Below are 12,650 nucleotides of genomic sequence, written 5' to 3' on the forward strand. Positions count from 1 at the left end.
TGCTGCATCTAGATTGGCTGACCCAATCTGCAAGTAATTTAACATACCAGATACTCGCTCACGCAAAACTGAAATCAAACATGTCTGCCGTGCACATGTTGAAGAAAGTCCTTGCGAGATCTCTTCGATGCAGTCTTCTTAGACTTCTCAAACACGCTCAATGCCAAGCTGCCACCGCAAATCTGAGAGGTGTCACCTTCGCATTTCATATCGCATTCGTTTGCCGCGATCTTAGAGCTGCCTTCTATATTGTCACCACAGAAGCATTGGCCAGCGTACTCAGTACCTGCCAGGCTAAAGCCTGCATTTCCGCAATACTCCATACAGCCAGTTGAAGTCACATTGCCAATGCCCAGATCCGCGAATTGGATCCCAGTGAGCGCACGAGTAGACTCATTGTCGGAATAGCAGCCAAGATATGACCACCCGATGATACTGTTTTCTGTAGTAGAGGCTTGAGTAGGTGTGGTAGACAAGGTCTGAGATGCAGACAGTATGCTGGTGGTAGTCGATGTACTTTCTGGATCGGATGAACTAGAGGATGCGCTCTCGCCTTGACCCCATCCAGTTGGGGGATTGTTGCCTGGCAGCTTCTCGAGAACACCAGAAATCTTCTCAGGGACCAGGTTGGCGATGTTGCAGCTGTGGGAAGAGTCGTTGATTGTGCCAGCGTCGGCGCACTTGTCCATGCCCGAATCGCCGGCATCACAGTTATCAATAATCTTTTGCAAGACGTCCACATCCCAGCCAGAGATCTAGATAAACTTATTAGCTATAGTACCAAGGACTCATCAGGATAAAAAACCAACAAAATCCCCGTGAAGAGAGTACCCAGTGCGGTCGCCGTTTGCCAAAATAAAGGGTTGCGTGCCATTTCCTTGCTCCCACATGTCCACAAACAAAGGGGTGTTCCAGTAAACTTCGTAGAAGATATGGGGGAGGTGAGTCCATCCTGTCGGACAATTCAGTTTGCCCCCTGTGGTTCCTTTGCTGCTCGGGAACACCATATTGCTCTCGAAGTCATCGAGGCCAGCCTCGGGGTTGTAACAAGAAGGAAAGTGAATATCAGCACGCAGAGGGGATGCATATCCGTCACAGTTCATATGCGGGAAGCCAGCCCCAGCCCCGGCATTATTCGGGTCTTGAATCCCTACACCATGCAATCCATCGGAATCTGCAGGATACGAGGGAGGATCATAGGAAGTCCGTGGGCATGTCCACTGAACTGGTTGAATGACGCCTTCATTCGTGTCCAGGACATTGGCAGCTCCGCCCGGTGGGGGAGTTCGAAGGCTATTGTTCCCACTGACCATGCGGAGGCCGACAGGGAAGGCTTTGATATCATCATCGGTGGGTTCGAAGCTGTTCTTTATTAGTTGGCAACTTGATTTCTCAAAAATGCGGGACTTAAAGGCTACGCACAAGTAGTAGACATTCATGTAAAACATGGGAACTGAGATGAAGCTTCCATTTATGGGATCTTGGAAGTATAATGCCGGAGTCCAGTAATTGCTCTTGTCCGCCTCCACAAGGGAAGAGGTGCAACGTGAGTCCAACAGAACATCGTTACCCATGGTCAAATTGAAGTTACTTCCCCCCTGGATCGCGTGTACATGACTGGATGCAGTACCGGGACTGATGATGGGATCCATACGGCCCATTGTTAGCGGACCCTGGCCATAGAAGTGGTTCACAGCAAATGTTCGAGAGTCCTTGGCAAATGCTGTTGCATAAAGGGCAGCAAACTGAATAGCTATAGCTTTGAAATGCATCTTCGTATAATTCAGGCGAAGTACACCGTGAAATCAGTGAAAAGAAAGGGGCCGCCACAGCGAGTAGTACTGTAAGGAATGTCAGGGAGGAAAAATGAATGAACCTCGTGAGTAACCAGACCCATGAGAGAAGTGAACGGAAGGTTATGAGGAACAACTAAACGCAAAAGAAAGAATGTAAGATGAGGGTCCTGTCTTATATATTATCAAATATCCCCTATCATAATTTCTGGGTCGCAATTTGTTAACGATAGATGAAGCTCGCTCGGCAGTTGCCTTCGACAAGGGAAGTTAGATGTCAATCATATTCTAGGCTTCAAGCCCGAAGCTCTGCGCTTGCTGTGAGTGGGTTATTTCATGCTCTTAAATTAGCATTGTGATGCCAGGGTAACGCCACTAAGATTTCGGTTTAGCGCTGATTCTCAAGCGCCATCGCATACTAGGTAATGATAAATCGAGGTTATGAAGATGTTTCAGAAGCAATTAACTTGAAACAAGGGTCTCCTTTAATCATATCATTTCGAGGAATTGCCGTTTTGGGTACGAAGCAAACAGGATCTTGGCATGGATCAGTCAGGTTTGTCAGAATCTACTGTGAACTAGTATCCATGCCCATAATGAGCCGTCGAAGAATTCTTCAAATTTGACCTGAACCTAATCGAAACCCAATTCCCGGCCTCAACAGCGCCGAAGCTATCCGTGCCACACGGCCGGAGTGGGTAAGCCACACCGGAATCGTCAACCACACCGGAATCGTCAATTTCTCATAAAAATCATGATTTTTAAGGCTACACTAGGTATTATCTATATAAAAAAAAAATGGATGTAAAGCAATATGTTCGAAATATCACCCCTCGATCTGCAAGTTCTTCCCAACCTCAATCTGCAGCAATTTCCTAACAGGCCGACACTCCACCCGTTTCGATCGGTCTTTCACCAACTCCAGAATAACGCTCTTGAAATTCACCACCAAATCTTCCCAAACAAACTCTGGATTCAATGCCTTGACGAAAACACGCATCGCGGAGACAGGAACATTTATAATGTCGCAGACTTCTTCAGCGGAGAGGTTCTTCCGCATGGTGTTAATGAATTCCGCCCGCAACGACGACTCGAATTCCGAGAATTCATCTTCCGTTTCAATCATGGCCCTTTCCTCTTCTCCTGGAATATTATCTATAGTAGCAGGGGCTGCTGGCTCTAGCTTCTCCCCCATCATAATCTCATGAAGAAAGTTCTCATCGAGAGGCTCGATGCTACCCCCAAATTGACCCTTCTTCCCAACCTGCCACGGAACACGCTTATTCTCCGCATCGCCGAGAACCTGTCTCGTAAGTTCGAGGTTCTTAGTCTGAGTGTTCTGGTCAATATCGTCGAAGTCCGCGGCTAACAGCGCTTTGTACAGCTTCATGTTTTGGATTTTCAGCGATTCAGGCTTGACGCGCCACAGCGCCGCGATTTCGACGTGTTTGGTCATTATCCCCTGGCAGGCTTCTTTCATCCGTGCCCAATCGTTCCTCTTGCATGCTTCGCAAACTTGCTTCTTCAGTTCCGCGAAGGCTGCGGAGCGCGAGGTGTAGACGCTCGCGGCGGTGAGATCGTCGTTGACGCACCGTTCGCCTCCCTCTGCGAGATGGTTCAAGTATGTGATCATCTTAGTGTAACTCTGCGACTGTCTCTCCAGTTTATGCGGCAGCTGCGCGAGCAGCCGAGCCGCGACGGGCTGGAGATCAATATCCTCCGCCGTAAGCATGCGCATGAAGATGGTAATGATAGTGCGCGAATGCTCGAGCTGGATATTCCTCAGCTTGCAGAACTTCTCCATCTCAGCCGTGCGGCTTGCTTTGATCCTGGCTACATTTTCGTTCTTAGTCACCACTCGGATGACGGCTTTGTCGAGGAGTTTTTCTAGATTTCCGTGGAATTGTCGGAGTGGCCAGCCTGTATACGGGTATAGTGAGACCACTTTTTCATACCAGATCCACTCAGCGGAGCTCGTGGGGAGGTCGTATTGGGGATCCAGACCGAAGAGTTGCCAGACCATGCTGAGGGGACGGATTCCTGAGCCGGCGATTGTCAAGAGATTACCGAAGAGTCCGCGCATTAACCTTGTGACGGTATCCTCGGCTTTGTCTAGTTCCACAGGCTTAGATGTCCTCATCGCCGCGAGTTTCGACATGGCGGCCATTAACAGTGCGCTCATTAAATGGCCAGTCTCTGGGCTGCTGGGTTGAATATTATGTTCTCTGGACGCGACTGCTTGGCCAAGCGTGCTTCTCATGATAATTCGGAGCGCGGCGATGTGCGGTTCATTGCATTTCTCCATCCATCGCACTGTGTAGGGGCTTTTCAGGTTGACGAACTCATCCCAACAGACCCAGGCTAGCATTGATCCGGTTCCTGATAACTGGGTTAGGTAGGGTAACGCCAGGATGGGCTGGGAGGGTCCTATGGTGCTTTTGAGTGGGCCGTTGTGCTTGGTTTGCGACTGTTCCATGATGATGCCTGCGTCGAATCCTTCCAGGTGCAGGATTCTCGAGTCGAGGGCGCAACATTGGCTAAAAAGTCAGTGTCATTCGAGGTATACTTTAGGAGGCTTGATGGGGGAGAATTGCCCAGAAGAGGACTGACTCCAAGCTGGTTGCACATACCTGGCATCAATGGCGCTGTTTTTCAAGTTACCCAAAAGCTCACGATAAGGCGTCGTCTCAATATTCAAAAGCATAACACCCATATCTCCCGCGTATTCCTCAAGGTATCCCGAGAGAGTCTCAAAAGTCATGGACTTCACTGCCTCGACGTTATTTTGAATAGTGGTTTTGCGAAAAAGGCGCTTCAGATCGTGCGTTCGCTTGGAAGTCGTTTGAGACGATATCACGTTAGCCAGGCTTGAGATCACCGGCTCAAGGGCCTTTTGCATGTCCTTTGTGACCTTTCTCAATTTTCCAAGCATGCTATTTTTCCTCTGCACGGATTTGGGATCTTCCATACGGTATTCCTGTGTTAGGAATTCGGTGTAGCTGTCTCTTAATGGGGCTGCAACCTTGCTGATCTTGGCGGAGAGTGCAGCCACGAGGGCTCTGGAGAGTTCTTGTAGGTCTTTCTGGTTCAGAAGCACCTGGAGCTGTGGAACTACTGCATATATGTCGTCTTCCAGGTTTTGGATCTGGTCGACTGAAATTTCTTCAAACAACTTCTGTAGATCTTGGGGTTGGACTAATTGGCCGGTCGTAGGGAGGATGATCGAATTTGCGTCGCCGAGGTAAATGACTCGCTCTATCCTCGGATCTAGGATGGAGCCGATGCCTACAGACTCGAGTATACTTGTTACATCTGAGCCGAATGCTAGTCCCGACGTATTGAGGTGTGCCGGGTTGGCAATACCTCTGTAGAAGTAATACTTCTCGGAGATCTGAACCAGAATCAAGGACTGTGGTCCTGCAAGTGCCGTCACTGCATTGATATTCGCCGAATCCATCAACGAAAGGATAGCATTGGTACCCTTGGGCTCGGCTTCTGGAGTGAGTTGAACAATGAAGAGTGCATTGATTCGGTAGGCAGATGCGAGATTCCGGGCATTATCTGTCATTCGTTCGTCGACGATCACCACGGCATTCTTGAGTTGCTTATAGTAGTCCCGGAGTGCATCTTCATTGGGAAATGGGACATTCGAAGGGACTGTTCCGGTTGCAAGTAGAACTGGGCCTTGGAGCTCGGTACCAAAGATGCATGGCAGAACAATAGCGGACGGCTTCTCTCTCGTGGGTACCTCTTCGTCTGGTAGTTTGAATTCAAGACCGGTGCCGAACCGTATGATCTGTGTTTTCTCCAGATCAAAGAACGAAGGAGGAACAGCTGAATCGGTGGTAAAAATGGCATTTTCTTTGATGATGACCTTACGCAGGTTTTCTGAATTTGACGCTGTGTCCTCTTTAACTGAATCATTCACTGGGGCTGTTTTTGTATACATGTTAGCTTTGCTCATCGCTTCGGTCGTTTGACGATGGTGATTCTTACTTCGTGTAGTTAGTTCAGGAGTACACATAGTGAAGTCGGCGCGTTTTATCGCTTCTGGGAAGGCAGGGCTGATCAACTTGTCACTGTTGCACATCATGTCCCGGTCCGTGGTTGCGGTTGGTAATATCGAACAAATTAACGAGTCTCCGTCGCGTTTTATTACCAACGGGCAGCAGATTGTTGCGTCCCCGATTGTCGCTGCGTCCAAGGGCACCGGGATGATGTAAAGAACCTGTCAATGATGAATCAATCGATGCTAGAGAAGAGGCTAGTTTCTGAACTTACCTTATCCACATGATTGGCGACTAGCAAAGCAGGGTGTGTTCCCAGAAACCTTGTAATGAGTGTAGATTGGTAGCCGGAGATGAACACGCAGATTTCTTTCTCTGTTAGAGAGTTCTTGTTGATCTTCACATAATCAAGGAGATCCTGTCCATTGAGAATATCTCCGCTGTGAGTGATTCCCGGGAAGGTATTTCTTGCAAGCCAGCAGCATGCCCTACACGATTCATCCGCGAAGCAGAAGTCGTAGTAAGTGGGTGTTCGTTCGGAAACTGCTAGAATCGTAATTTGATMTGAGACGATTGGGATTTTAAAGGTTGATGCTGGTGCTTGCATAATCTGGAAGTCCTCGAATACCTCTGCACGTTGTTAATATTTCCTATACTCATTGGAAAGAGAAGACATACTCAGATGGGACTGGAAGCCGGCCATTCGCCGTAAAAGGATCTCGCCCATCTCGCCCAAGTCCATGGCATTAAAAAAAAAGTTTTCCGGGTAGGAAGAGATATCGATTTCCTCAATGCCATTTTCTGTCCTACAAAGAAGGATTTGCTCCAGGCTAAAAGGGTGTGCAGAGCCGACTGGGCGGTCTTCCAGGATCTTTTGAACCTGGGCCTTCGAGGTCGCGAGAGGGTTGAAGAAGGTTTTCCTTACTCGCTCCATGGTTGCTGGAATGAAGCCGATCGCGAGCAGTGAGAGTAAATGCAAATGCTCAAATAGAATGCTGGCCGAATGAGCAGATTATTTGTACCCCCAGCTAAACCCTTTATCTTAGTGACTCACCTAATGAGTCAGTGCGGGCTCCCAAAGTCGATTAGCATGAGTTGAGGTGTGATTGACCAGGGCTGTGGCCGAGCCCCGATCGAGCCTCAGGTGGACTGTTAATAAACGGTGTCAAGTGAAGTAGGGTAGTAAAGTACACCTGAAATAGTTTAGTTCCATCTGTGTCGGGATTTCTTTGTTTGTACAGAGTACTAGGGGATTCTTGATACTCTGAGAATTTGGGAGCTTCAACCCCTTCCCAACTCATGTAAGCCCGGACATCCTAACGTGTCGTCGCATAGTCTGCTCTTTTATATCTTAAACTAATTCAACTCCTCTTTTTGGATTGGTTCCCTTGGTAGATTAGCCCCATCTTGCATACAGTGCCATCCTGTATCAGCTTGCCGCTATGTATAGGTACTGGCGCCAGGCACCAGGCACCAAGCGATGGGTTCCATAGAACATTACGGTATTATGACGATGACTCATCATAGACTGGAAAGTGGCATTCACGTAATTCCCAGCTGAGTTGCGAACCCAAAAACACATTGTAAATGCAACAAAATACAACCTAGTATCTTAAACAACATTGGCCTATGCAGCAAGATGAACGTGGGACTGAAATGGCCGTTGCAATAACTGGGCTATGTAATCTGCGACCAGAGCAGACGACAGATTTACTAACCTTGTGTGACACTAATCCTAGATTATGCGTCGACGGTCTGGCATGACCCTCTCTGAGATAAACCCACCTTCACCACTTTAATACAGTCTAGAGGAATGCACTGATCGCATCTTGTCAGCATCTAAAACGGCGGCGACCACAACTCTAGAGGTAAAGACCCACATCCTCCCCACTAACCTCCGTCTCTGCTATCAAGCCCCAAAACACTATTGCAAGGCTCTGTGGATGCATTGATATTCAGACTCTGTAGGGGCAGGCACTGTTGATCTACAACCAAAACACAGGCAGAGGCAGAGATCAGATCCGCTGCCTTCTCAGTGATGGCATATGTCACCACCTGGAAATGTCCAGTCACTGAAAAGGGCAGCACGCTAGCATCCACCACCCTTAGTCTGTCCACGCCTTTCATTAGAAGGTCTGTAACAACCACCTCGCCTATTGCCGCTACCTCCTGGATGATAAAAGGGTGTTCCTCGTGCGCGCACCTGGGCATTAATATCCTCATCCATTGAGTCTAATGTAAGAGGCTTAAATTTTTGGCCCTGTCGCCTCGCTCTGGACCATATCCTTCCCTTCAGGAGTCTTCTTGATTAGTTGCAACACCTGGCGTACTCCGGCATGCAGAATTGTGCGATCTACTTCCGTCGCATAGAAGTCTGGATTGATCATCAGCGCAACACTCGGGTCCGCTGATATCAGCGAAATGCGGCCTCTTGACGTTGGCACCATGACCAATACTGCCGACGCAATATGCCTGCCATCTATTTGGATATCCACCCCCACGGTATTCGCCAATGCAGGTGGATACACGATTAACGTCTCGGTATGACTAGCCTTAGGCAACAAACACGGGTGTCTGTCGAGCTCCCCCATTTCCCAATCAACCTTGAGTGCATGCTTAGGGTTCCCCTGCGGCGCCTGCAGTGTCATGATCCAGTCATAGGGAAGCCCACTTGCATACGCCGGACGATTCCAAAGCAGAGTCCCGATCGATAATCCCTGCTCAGGGTGTCGCAGTTTTCACCACTGCGTGAAAGGAAAGTGTTTGTGGAGAGATTATCCCACATCTGGATTAATTCCCAGCTAGCATAGTCTTACTAGAGATAAGCTAAGCTTTTTGCATATAGCTAGTTGTCTGAAGGGCATCCAGTGCCAGAGAGGGCACCCAAATTACAGTTTACATAACTACCTGTTTGTTATATAATGTCACCTATATCTTATCTCACTATCACTCTATTACTAAGTCCTAACAATGCTGGTGCTTATATACACCACTTGAGGTTCACTAATGATTTCTTAGCTTTTCCCAGAATTACTCCATTACACCTATTAGATTAAGAACAGGGACTGTACTATAAGTAGTTATTTATAGAGACTATAATTAAGGTATTATCTAGCTTTATACACTAGTTATAGTTTATCTTTTGGCATAGCATACATTCAGCTTTCTGCTTAATCTCCTACCAGTATAAACTAGGTGCTGAATCCAGGTCTTACTCTATATCCTTAGCTAAAACCCAGTTGTTAAGAGTCACCCTCCACTCAATCATATATAGTATATATGATGGATGTTCATTATCTATTGCTCTATTATCGGCCTTAACATGGTTAATAAAGTATAGTTAACCAGGCTGGGATTGAGTAGTGGTGTAGAATGTTTACTATAGGGAGAAAAGCTACTTTCAGAGGCTGTATATTCGCGGCCAAAGTCACCGGGGGGTGGGGTAATATAATGGAGACTATTCCCAAGTACCAGCTTGGGAAGCAATATAGTTGTTAAGAGGCGTGAGTGGCACCTCCTTAACACATAGGATGCCACCAAGGAGCCTATCATCATTTGTTAGCTTTCCAATGGGAATTTATCTTACCTTGGAGCAACTGTGCTGACAATCGCAACCCAACGCATCAATATAGGCTAACTGATGTGAAGAAAGGGAGATGGCGGATATATTAGCCCCGCAGATCTATATTTTGTTTTGAAACATGACAAGATTTGCAACTTCACTCATAAAATAAACGGCCCTTTCTTATTTTGCTAAGTTGGTCAAATTATGCGCTAACCGGACATGGACAGAAGCCACGAATACGAGGGTTACATACAACCCTTCCGAAGTGCATGGTGCAGAAAAACCGGTTTTCAGGCACGAAATTCTCTAATCAGATTCTCTCCATTTTTAACCACAGTATGGGCATATGGGGGCTTGGAATTTGGAAATTATAAATAGAAGCCAAGTAACTAACATCTCACTCTCAGAACTGTGCTGTGTCTTGGCACAACATACTATTCACAATCTGGCAATGGCAACCAACTTGGCCCAGTATGAACTCGTACTCCTCGGCGCCTCAGGACATACTGGAAAGCTTTGTGCCGAATACATTGCTGCTAAGCTACCACCTGACCTTCGTTGGGCAATAGCCGGAAGAGACGCCAACAAGTTGGCGATTTTATCTGAGTGCTTGAAAGCCCGCGACCCGGCCCGAAAACCGCCAGGTGAGCCTTGCCTTCTTTTTGGGAGGTCTGACGCCAACTCTAGTTATACAGGAGTCGAAGTGATCCAGCTTAACTCTGGCCAGCTTCATAGACTAGCCAAGAGAACTCGTCTTCTGATCACTACCATTGGGCCATATATGCGATATGGCTCTCTAGTGGTTGAAGCGTGTGCAGTAAATGGTACACACTATATAGATTGGTCAGTCCACCCTTAAGCTTCTGACTTCTTCTAACAACTGTCAGCACGGGCGAGACACCTTGGGTGAGGCAGATGATTCATAATTACCATGACACTGCGAAAGCAAACGGCGCAATGGTAAGTGTGTGAGGTCTACTCTAATTGCATGGTCATAATATTGTCTCTAACAAAGCTCTCAAAAAGATGATTACACATTGCGGTATTGAGAGCGTCCCTGCCGATATCTTAACACTGGCTATGGTGAATCATATCCAACAGAAGTTCTCCTCTCCAACATCTGAGATTATCACTAGTATTCACTCAATTAATCACGACTTAACCTCTGGAACCATTGCGACGCTGCTCTCATTTGCTGAAGTGTATACACTTAACGAACTTATTACGTCCTTAAGCCCATACGCATTATCTTCTCATTTCAACATCTCAAACACAATCTCTCAGTATGCAGAATTCTTCGAAGGACTCACCAGCAACTGTCGCATCCATGAACTCGGGGTCTTGACAGAATGCATTCAGGGCAGGATTGACACAGCTCTAGTGCATCGCAGCCGGGAATTACTCGCAGAGAGCCTGCCTAAATTGTACAGCTCTTCTTTCCGTTTCAAAGAGCTCATGCGATTTGAAGACCCTTTGCTTGGCTTACTCTTCCATTGGAGGTGGAAGATGTGTATTCTGCTTTTCTGCTTCCCGCCTTTTCGCTGGGTTATGAGATACATCTATTGTAAGGTGCCTCCTAAGCATAGTGAGCCCTCAGCGAAGACGGAATACGCGAATTACCATGGCATCGCCACCGCTGACACGGCAGAGCGCCAGAAAGTGTTTGCTGTGTTCGAATGGAGCGGAAGCCCGTACCTGTTGACGGCATTGGCTCTTGCTGAGGCTGCGATGGTTCTGCTGAGGGGTAACAGTGACCGTTTGAGCAAGCTTGGAGGTGGTATCTTAACACCTGCCTGTCTCGGGCAGGAATACATCGACCGACTTAGCAATGCGGGGGTGAAAATTGAAGTTAATAGCCTCTAAGAGGCGTGTTCTTTGTGTTTCAATGATTTGCGCACTTTGACTAGAAGCGTAATACTTCAAGGTTTACAGACCAAGGACGGTGCAAGAAACAATGTTCTGCATAACTGATAAAGACAAGATAGTTTTATCTGTAGAAAACGGTCTTGTAGACTGATGAAAGCCGAAAAAGGACCGAGCCGATTTCTGGGTTCGCAAAGTTCATTGCGATATATTCCACAAAGATGGGTACACTGTCCTGTATACACCACCTTGAGGGTCACCTCCTCCATCAGACGCTCAAACAATACCACCGTCAGTCACATGAATGTCCTTTGTATCCGGCATGGAAGATCAGAGCTAACACTTACAATACATCGGTTAGCATATATCATATGCAGCTTCACTCTACATTCAGGCCCAGTTGCATAGGTGACCGCCAAATAGGTGTCGATGCAGAAGTACATTTCGTGCAAACAAGTTTTCAAGAGTACAGTGTCCTAACTCCCTATAGCCAGGTCTTTCGGGTGTTGCTGAAAATATTGTTCAAAAAAAGCTGAACTGTCGATACCACTGTCTCCGAAGAGATGTATTACTTCTGGAGAATAGAAATTGTGGAATCGAAAAGCTCTTCTCACAGGCTCTGTGGACTCTCGAAAAGTTGTAAATCAGAGAGCTCGTCACCCCTTTTGCCTCCACTCTTTCATAGAGATTTTGTCCCAAAATGACCGTCTTGGGCCATCAGACTTGTCACTGGAAGCCAGAACTAGACCTCGCCAAATCTCGGGTTGGGTTGGGTTCTCACTTTTTCAGCCCGCCCATGGGCAACCTAAGCTGGTTTGAGGTATCATTAGAGTTGCATAACTGAACCGCTAAAATCGAATCCGACCCTCACCGAACTCGCAGCGGTGAGCTATAGATATGGCTCCAAGTATTTTAAACGGGTTTCTGGCGTTTATGACGACGATTGCGCGCGGGTGATAATGAAGATTAAGCCAGGCGTCCTAACGAGAAAGAATCCTCAGCTTCACTATGAACTCCGCCTTTGCCAATGCCCAATGGATGTCGCCTCGGTTGTCAACTGGATTAAGAAGCTAGATTGCTTTCATCAGACACATGCCACAGAGACAACGCGGATGCTAGAAAGAGAACTTGATGCCTTTGGAGACCTCGCAGTGACAACTGGTTTTATCTAAAACCTTATGATCTCTCTTCCATTACCACCTATTAATCCTAGAAAAGGACAAATATATGTCTTAAGGTTAAAGAAATTGAGATCTGAGATTGACTCTATAAAGGCAGAAGTTGATCTATCAGAATTTGTGATTCTAGTTAGTAACCTCCTTAAACCTGGAGTGGCTGATGTGGCTTTGGCTGCCTTGAGTTGATTTATCATTAACAAGGCTGGCATAGAGCTTGGATTCTTGTATCAAGGCCTTAATGAAG

General features: G+C 47.1%; 4 protein-coding genes across 4 annotated transcripts; 1 reads left to right on the forward strand and 3 right to left on the reverse strand.

Annotated features, from left to right (window-relative positions):
* Positions 1-74: 74 nt before the first annotated feature.
* On the reverse strand, positions 75-1,772 carry Asppvi_007077 (DUF1996 and WSC domain-containing protein; the record flags this gene model as incomplete). Its single annotated transcript, XM_043302971.1, has 3 exons — positions 75-755; positions 810-1,362; positions 1,423-1,772. The coding sequence occupies 3 exons, from the start codon at positions 1,770-1,772 to the stop codon at positions 75-77; spliced, it is 1,584 nt and encodes a 527-aa protein (XP_043158906.1).
* Positions 1,773-2,619: 847 nt separating this feature from the next.
* Positions 2,620-6,734, reverse strand: Asppvi_007078 (uncharacterized protein; the record flags this gene model as incomplete). The annotated part of the gene is made up of 4 exons (XM_043302972.1): positions 2,620-4,330; positions 4,424-6,021; positions 6,075-6,430; positions 6,479-6,734. 4 exons carry the CDS (start codon positions 6,732-6,734, stop codon positions 2,620-2,622), a joined length of 3,921 nt encoding a protein of 1,306 aa, XP_043158907.1.
* A 1,312-nt stretch (positions 6,735-8,046) lies between these two features.
* On the reverse strand, positions 8,047-8,448 carry Asppvi_007079 (uncharacterized protein; the record flags this gene model as incomplete). Its single annotated transcript, XM_043302973.1, has 1 exon — positions 8,047-8,448. The coding sequence occupies one exon, from the start codon at positions 8,446-8,448 to the stop codon at positions 8,047-8,049; it is 402 nt and encodes a 133-aa protein (XP_043158908.1).
* A 1,368-nt stretch (positions 8,449-9,816) lies between these two features.
* Asppvi_007080 (uncharacterized protein) lies at positions 9,817-11,228 on the forward strand (the record flags this gene model as incomplete). Its single annotated transcript, XM_043302974.1, has 4 exons — positions 9,817-10,009; positions 10,061-10,175; positions 10,253-10,325; positions 10,392-11,228. The coding sequence occupies 4 exons, from the start codon at positions 9,817-9,819 to the stop codon at positions 11,226-11,228; spliced, it is 1,218 nt and encodes a 405-aa protein (XP_043158909.1).
* Positions 11,229-12,650: the final 1,422 nt, after the last annotated feature.

This window comes from Aspergillus pseudoviridinutans, assembly GCF_018340605.1.
Source record: "Aspergillus pseudoviridinutans IFM 55266 DNA, scaffold_4, whole genome shotgun sequence".
Taxonomy (NCBI): domain Eukaryota; kingdom Fungi; phylum Ascomycota; class Eurotiomycetes; order Eurotiales; family Aspergillaceae; genus Aspergillus; species Aspergillus pseudoviridinutans.